This window comes from Gastrolobium bilobum, unplaced genomic scaffold (genome assembly GCF_033153095.1).
Source record: "Gastrolobium bilobum isolate Gb01-03AN ecotype WA unplaced genomic scaffold, APGP_CSIRO_Gbil_v1 utg14708, whole genome shotgun sequence".
NCBI lineage: Eukaryota > Viridiplantae > Streptophyta > Magnoliopsida > Fabales > Fabaceae > Gastrolobium > Gastrolobium bilobum.
In genome coordinates, this window is record NW_026898255.1 from 109,706 (window position 1) to 118,235 (window position 8,530).

The 8,530-nt window shown below is 41.5% G+C and overlaps 2 protein-coding genes across 2 annotated transcripts; both read right to left on the bottom strand.

Annotated features, from left to right (window-relative positions):
* Nucleotides 1–438: 438 nt before the first annotated feature.
* LOC133314263 (F-box/kelch-repeat protein At3g23880-like) lies at nt 439–1,705 on the bottom strand. Its single transcript, XM_061515712.1, has one exon. It carries the CDS (start codon nt 1,676–1,678, stop codon nt 539–541), a length of 1,140 nt encoding a protein of 379 aa, XP_061371696.1. The 5' UTR covers nt 1,679–1,705; the 3' UTR covers nt 439–538.
* Nucleotides 1,706–6,903: 5,198 nt separating this feature from the next.
* LOC133314245 (uncharacterized) lies at nt 6,904–7,887 on the bottom strand. The gene has a single exon (XM_061515682.1). The coding sequence runs from the start codon at nt 7,885–7,887 to the stop codon at nt 6,904–6,906; it is 984 nt and encodes a 327-aa protein (XP_061371666.1).
* Nucleotides 7,888–8,530: the final 643 nt, after the last annotated feature.

The following is an 8,530-nucleotide window of genomic DNA, read 5'->3' on the forward strand; positions in this document are numbered from 1 at the left end:
TGTAAAAAATGATGTCCCTTTCTATGAAGCAAAGCAAATTTACCATCTTAAAAAGTATTTGTGTAAACTACATAGCAACCTTTGTTCTTATATCTTTTTGGCTCCTTTATGCTACGATCCTAGACTTGAGTCAGACGCATAAGAAATGCATGGTTAGATATTTGCAGCATACTTGTGAGTGATTTGGCAAAAAATGATAAAATAATAAATAAATAAATAAATATATAAATAAATAAAAGGTCTACTTGTCATTGTCCTCTTCATTTTAACTTTCTTCAATTAAGAAAAGTGTGGTATCGCGTACTCAGTTTTCAATGCATGTTTGTTCTTTCAGACCCCATATTTCAGTCTGCATGCTATGATGCAGAAATTAGGGAGTATAACTAACTAAACAATGAACATATTGAAAGTTATATTGAAGAAAACATAATGCTACGATAATAAGAACAAATCAAACAAACCATGTTTCCATAATTAAGCTATGAAGTTGGAAAATAACAGTGTTCCGTACAGAAATTGTTGGGAAATGAAATCAATTTCAGCATTCATATTTGCTCTGATGTGCTTCTATTGATGGAGATTCCATTTGTCCATGAGGGACCGAAAGTAGACTCTCCCTATACATAACTGTATCAAACCCACTCAGATCATCAGAACAATATTCACAACGTTCTAGCAGTTCTCCTTTGTCATTAAATTTCATCACTTCTCCATCATCAAAGCGTAATGCAACAAGTTCACCATCTTTTGCCATGCATACAGCGGAAACGTGTCCAGGAATCTCAAGCATAGTCCAAGATGACTGCACTTTATATTCTTTCATAATCCACACCTTAGTTTTAGTATCGTCAAAATGACATAAGCAGAGACATCCTCCCATAGATCCCAATTTACAAAAATAAAAGTCAACAGTTGAACAACCATCGGGCAAAGATATCTCAAAGAAATTCTTGTTTACCATATCAAAGGCAAGAATTACAAATGAATTATAACCGGAAGCCAACCAATGAATAGCATCATTAAAGAACAATGGTTGACTGGTAGAATACATGTCGGGAAGATGAGGCCCCTGAATTTCTTTCAATGAATTGGTTCTCAAAGAGAAAAGCACCAAACGGTCTACCTTAAGATTAACATAAACATCATCATCACCATTATCATCAATGATGGGGTTTAAGTAGTACTTAGCCCACAGTACAACTACCAAATAATCATCGGTGGATGGGTCATACCCAAAACCAGTTAGAAATTTGTCCTCACTTTGACATTGTTTCCCTATCTCAGAGTATGATAGTTCTCTGTGGAAACCAGTTGATGGGTTCCAAATATAAAAGTTTGAATATCTTTTTATAAGGACAAACCCTCGGCATGAACCGAAAATCAAAACATGAGGAGCATATTTACCTGGCTTTGGAAATGGGGGAACGAGGCTTACAACGAAAGAATCATCGTTAAGCGAAGCATCAAAATCTATCGGTCGAGCTTCGGAACCAGAACGTGTTATCTGCAGAAGCTTATGGGTGGGTGCGGCAGATAGCTCGTAATGGGATTTTGCAAATTGAGAGTCAGAGATCAGAGAAAGCCATGATTTGCACACACACTTGAATCGAACAAGAGATTTCACAGGTAATCTCAACAGGATTTCCTGAATCACATCCCAGGAAAGCTTACTCTCCATGCCTCCTTCTTTTCCTTTTTTTTTATTCAAAGGGGAATTAGGGTTTAGATTACTCAACTAAGAGATTGGGTATGATATTTATGCACCAAATACGCTGAGAACGCAGATTGAGTTGGAAATTACATTATCATGTAATATTAATATTAAATTTTAATATTAAAGCTAATTGTGGTTGTCATCAAATAATATCGAAGAATGATAGACAAAAATAGATAAAAAAAGTAGGTCATAAGTATAATAATTTATTCTTTAAAATAATTTAAAATGGGAAAGGCTATGCTTAGTAAGTTTTTTCTTACTATCTCTTACTACTCAATTTTAATCTTTGATTTACCAAAAAAAAATTTAATCTTTGATTTTCGTTGATCGATCCGCAGCAAATTTTACGATGCTCGCTTTAGTTTCTAGCAAATAAAAAGGTTATTCGTGGTTCCTAAAAAATTCAAAATTGACCTATTTTAGTCCTTTTGAAGGACTAATGTGGGTCTTTTTTAAATTTGTGAGTGACCACGATTTCAACTAAATGGATCCATTTTAAATTTCTTAGAGACCATAGCCTTTTTATTTAATCAAAAAGAATATATATATTTTTTTGGAAAACAAGGAAAATAAAACAAACAAAAGAAACTAGCTAGGGACCCATCTAGGGGCAGCAGCACGTGTAAGGTCATTCAACAACAGCGAAAAACAAAAAGGGGGAGGGTCATCGTAGATGGAGGTCTCCCAACCCTGCAGAAGGGCCTCTGCTACCAAACGGTCAGCAACTAAGTTCCCCTCCCTAAAAGTATGAGAAAACTTGATCTCCCAAGGATTACTCAAGAGGGTCTGAATCTTTTTAACGAGCGAGGACAAAGGGTTATGGGCCACACAACCTTTGGAGACAAGTTAGATAACAGATAGAGAATCACACTCCACCCATAGCTTTGGAAACCTCCTCTCCCAAGCGAGATCCAGCCCTACAAACAAGCCCCACAGTTCAGCTAGGAAGGAATTATCACAGCCAAGAATGAGTCAACAGGTGACCCCAAACAGTTTAGGCCAGTTTGAGGCTGAATTTTTCCTTCCGGAAACAGAAAGGTTGGACTTCAACCATTCATGGAAGGTAGGGATAGAGTTGTTAAGGTAGAAATGAGAGTCACCAAGACACGTCCAGATAGGTCTGACCCAGTTGCAACTCAGAAAGATATGGAAGTTATCTTCACAAGGGCTACCACATCTTGGGCACACATCAGATGAGGATAAATGGTGCTTGTATCTGAGGGAGTTGGTCATCAAACTTTCTCCAATAAGGAGCCAGAGGAACATCTTCACTCTATGGGGGCCCTCCCAATCCCAAGCAAGCTTCCAAGTGAATCGAACAGCAGATGGGGATTGGGGACGAAGAAGCTTATAAGCAGAGCTAACTTGAAAGCTCCCATCCTTAGAAAGATCCCAGATAACCCTGTCATTGCCATTCTCAGGCTGAGGAGGCATCAAACCAGCAATAAGATCAAGGATGTGCCCAGGAAGCAAGTGTTGAAATTTACCCCAGTCCCAAGACCCCGAATTTGTAGCACAATCAGCCACCTTCCAGGCCAGAGAGTCCTCAGGAATGGGGGCATTAATAATGGATGGGAGAGGACCTATATTGGGGAGCCAACGGTCAGTCCAGAATTTAGCTTTATTCCCATCACCGACAAGGATTCTTGAACCCGCCTGAACATTAGACCAAGTATTCGTGATACCCCTCCACAAATTCGACACGTTGCTCCTATAGGATAGGGATGGAATCAAGTCCTCACCGACCTCGTACTTACTCCGAAGTTCTCTGTCCCATAAAGCATCAATGTTGGTAAGAAGCCCATGGCCAAGCTTCATGATAAAGGCCTTATTGAAAGATTGAAGAGACCTCAGACTCAGCCCCCCTTCCTCCTTGGGAGAGCAAACCCTATCCCAATTAACAAGATGCATCCTCCTGCGATTCTCCGAAGAGCCCCATACAAAGCTTTTCGTATGTTTCTCCACTTCATCACAGATCTAAGAAGGAAGGACAGAAGTTTGCATGGAATAGGTGGGTAGAGCCGCTAGCACAGAAGTGGCTAAGGTGACCCTACCTGCCAACGAGAGAGAGGAGACGTTCCAGGAGTTAAGTTTACAGCTCACCCTATCCAAAATATGGGAGAAGGAGATCCTGGACACCCTACTATGATGAAGAGGGATACCCAGGTACTTTCCAAGGTTCCCTGTAACCCTGAATCCGAGCACGTTACAGATCTCCTCTCTTCTACTAATGCAGACATTCTTCGAAAAAATACTCTGGTTTTATTCTCACTCACCTTTTGGCCAGACGCATCACAGAAGCAATGAAGAATTTGACTAATAGTCCTGGCTTGATCACAGGAGGCTACGGAGAAAAGCAAGATATCATCTACGAAAAATAAATGGGAGATAGGGGGACCCTTTCTACCAAGAGCAATCGACTTCCAACGACCAGCTTGCGCAGCTTTATTAATTAAATGGCCCAATCTTTCAACACACAAAACAAATAGGTAAGGGGATAAAGGATCCCCTTGCCTATTGCCTCTGGTTGGTTTGAAATCGAAAGTGGTACAACCATTCCAGAGAAGGTTCATCGTGGAGGTTGAGACACAGCAATCAATAATCCTGATCAGATTATCAGGTAAACCCAATTCCATGAGGGTATCATGGATAAACTGCCAATTGAGGCGATCATAAGCTTTCTCCAGGTCCAGCTTGATTTCCATCCAACCCTTAGCACCTCTTGTATTCCTCATGGAGTGGATAGCTTCCTGCGCAATGACAATATTGTCAGAACTATGCCTGCCGGAGAGAAAACTACATTGGTTAGGGGCTATCCAGGAAGGCATAAGATCCTTGAGGCGATTCACTATCAACTTAGTTAAAATCTTATAAGATACATTGCACAAACTAATGGGCCGGAAATTTGTAATGGATTCAGGGCATTCTGACCTAGGGATGAGGCAAATAAGGGTGTGGTTTACCTCCTGAACCCGAGTATGATCAGAAAAGAAGGACTTGATAAGTCTACAAATGGAATCGCCCACAGCCTTCCACTGGGACTGCAGAAATATCGCATTAATACCACCCGGGCCGGGCGCTTTGAACTTTCCCATGCCGAAGACAACCTTTCTGATTTCGTCGTCCATAAGAACTATGCTCAACCTCTCTTTCCTACTGTGTTCAATCATAGGGAACATGTTCCTCACAGGAAAGGCCTGTCTCTCTCGAATATCCTCAGAGTATAAATTAAAATAATAAGACGTCGCAAGGTTGATGAGATCCTCAGCCTCACTAACCCAGCACCCTTCATCATTTTTCAAAGTCGTGACCTTGTTTCTGCGTCTCTTGGAAATCGTGGAGGCATGGAAGAATTTGGTATTTTTATCCCCATATTTCAACCCACTGCACCTGGACCTTTGGTTCCATGTTAACTCCTCTTGGATAAGGATAACTTCAAGCTCTCTCCAAAGCTTATTCTGCAGGAACAACAAACTACTGTTCGGGTGATTCTGAAGATGGAGGTCCAAACCCCTCAGCCGCGCATACAGTCTATTCTTCTCTTTGGTCTTGGCTAAAAAGATATCGTGATGCCAATCTGAGACAGAAAGCTCAAAGTTATTCCTGGCTTGACACCAACCCACATCAACCCCCCAACAACTATTAACAATATTACTAAAGTCATCAGAAAGTAACCACCCTGCAAGAAAACGAAAAGGTTTAGAGTTTCTAGGCTGCACCAAATGAGGCTCATTAACAAGGAGCAAGGGTCTATGATCAGAGCAGAAAAATGGCAGATGATTAAGAATGCTGTTAGGCCAAGCCAGATTCCAAGATTCATTTGCACATGTCCTGTCCAGGCGCTCTTGGAGTTGACCCCTCTTCCAGGTAAAAGAAGGGCCTTTAAAACCAATGTCACTAAGATCACAAGAAAGAAGGCACTGCTTAAAGTCTTGGACACTTCTCCAGCAAATTTCTCTGCCCCCAACCTTCTCTGTAGAGGAAAAAACGGTGTTAAAGTCCCCAAGAATGACCCAAGGGTCAGAAACAGAAGAGGAGAGGGTGCAAAGATCCGCCCACAGACTTCTTCGCTCCAAGATGCGAGGACTTTCATAAACAAAGGTGACTAAATCAACCTTGGGAGAACTGGAGTAGCTAATCTTAGTGTGGACCATCTGCTGTGACGAGCTGAGAACTGGACAGACACGTCAAAATCGTCTCAGAGTAACCAAATACCGCCAGATAGACCCAACACATCCTGAATAAAGAAACGATTAAAGCCAAATATTTTAGCTACAGTACGCGTTTTATCACCTTTCACTTTAGTTTCTAATAAGGCCAGGACCTTAATGCTGAATTTAAATTTCAGATCACGAATTAAGGGAGGTAAGCACTTCTTACCAACCCCTCTGATATTCCATGAACTAAAAATCATAAAAAATAAACAATTACAGAAAAGTGACACGTTGGGCCTGGCCCAACAATCAAGAATGGTAGGTAGAAACCCCTCCTGTCGCTGAGGGGACGTGATCAACAGCCACACCATCCTGTGCTTGGGGAATAGAGTTACGAAGGGTTTGTGCTTCAACAACTTTAGGACCCTGGCCCACCTGAGCCTCGTAACTCGCATCTCGCCTGATCTAATCTTGGTTAGCTTCGTCACGTAGCACCAAAACGACATTGGGTTTAGCTGCCCCTTTTCTGGTTCAGCTAGGAGTACCACGTAAAGTAAGTTGCATGGTGGAGGGACGCACTCCAGGAGACAAAGGCCTCTTATTGGTGGTGGTAGGCTTTTTACTTTTCAATGCTTCCAAGGATTTTGAAGACCCTTGTTGTCCACATGTAGCTTTACGAGGAGTCAACTTAGAGGAAATGGATATCTTCTTTCCCCCAGCATTACTCACCAGGATAGCAGGTTCCTCAAATGCTGATAATCCCGCAGCGGATCTCATCCCAGTAACCTCTGTCACATGCTGCATGTCAGAACTTAAGGAAGTAATTCCAGATTGATCATTGGGATTCGTACCTGGTATCGTCCCCATCCTCTCGTCGTTAGCCCTCACCGGAATGGCTCTTGCACGTCTATCTCCTGCCGGTTTCTGGATGACCATCCATGGCTCGAAGGCCTCGTCCATCTGTTTGGGGGCCTGGACATGAATGGGGTGCACCACACTGGCAGTTTCTGGGATGTTAGACGTAGTTGGAGCCTAGGCATCACATGCTACAAACCCAGGGGTGGGGGCTCCCACTACACAGGCGTCCTTCTTATGACCATATTGGCCATAGGAAAAATAAACTTGGTGCAAACCTTCATAGCCAACCATGAAAATTCTAGAGCCAATCGTAAACTTTAAGACCAGGCTCTTCCCAAGGTCGAGCTCAACATAGATTCGGGTGAATCTAGCTTTCTCTGTAACTACCCCAGCCTTACTGTCCGAGGCTCTGAGGGAGTTTCTGTCCACCTTCAGAGTCTTACCGAAAATATTCCCTATTTTCCAAAGATGGTGTGAAGAAAAGAGTTCAATCGGTAAACCAGGAATCCTAAGCCACACTTCCAGCTTCTTGACCGTTTCATTGTAAGGATCAAACATAGGTCGCCACCTCTGCATCACAACGTAGTGACTGATAACTACCCAGGGACCCTCCTGCAAGACGTGGACATAGTCCCTTTGATCCTGAAACTTGATAAGGAGGAACCCGTTGTCCATCTCTATCAGCTCGAAGGTCCCCACAAGGTTCCACAAACTTTGGAGTCTGGTCATGAGGAATCTGGTCCCCAACCTTTTACCTAGCAATTTGATAATGAGGGAGAGCCTCCACTTCTTACAGTCTTCCTGGTGCATCTCCTTAGAAAGCTGGTACGCTAGGCAAAGAGGATCTTTCTCAACATCCTTATCACTCTCTTCATCGAGGTAGATGCCCTCTTCATCCCTGTTAAAGAGTGTCATCCAACTATCTTCCACCGAGTCAGGGATATACCCACTGCCTTTTAGTTGCAGGAGCTTATCCTTATAGGAAATAGCTTTTATTCCCTTCACGCCTACAGGTAACGGCTCCTCCTTAGCTGCTAGGCTCCCCACGCACCCCTCGAACAGGACCTTCTCACCCGAGGCTTTCAACAAGGAGTTCACTGCCACCGCCTCTCCTAAAGAGCTAGAACCACTTTGCTCCTCCAGAACTTTCTCTGCCATCGTAGGTCCATCACTCTCTCCTATCCTCCTATCCATCCTTCCTTCCGTTGAGAACTTTCTGTGTGGCATGTTCTTCCAGTTTAGGATTACTGTACACTTAATTTCACCCAATTTGGACAAAATTAATCTCTTCCAATTTGCACAAAACACCTAGCGAAATCTCGTCTAATTTGAATGCGACTCAATTTGTTTTACTATTTCAATATTCTCTTGAGCATTATAATATCGATCCACGCTGAATTATAAACAATTTAAAGTAGATCGAGAGGTTATCAAAATCACATCACTACAGTTAAAATGATTCAACAAGCTAAAGAATTTCCTATACTTTATATCAAATTATATGTATAAAAAATTCGAAAGTGACATATTAACAATTATTAAGATATATAGTTACGTAAGAATGATAAACTTTAATTGTAGATTATACTTTAATTATATTAATCTACAAATTTGTTTATGCTCTTACCTCAAGAGTCAAGATGATAACTACAAACAGGGACATATTTAATTTTGCATAAAATCTAAAAATTATTAAATATTCTTAATATTATCCTTTCACTTCATTATTGTTTTCTCATTTCATTTAGTAAAAATAACAGAATATAAAAGTAAATTAAAATCTTTAAGATGACAATTATAT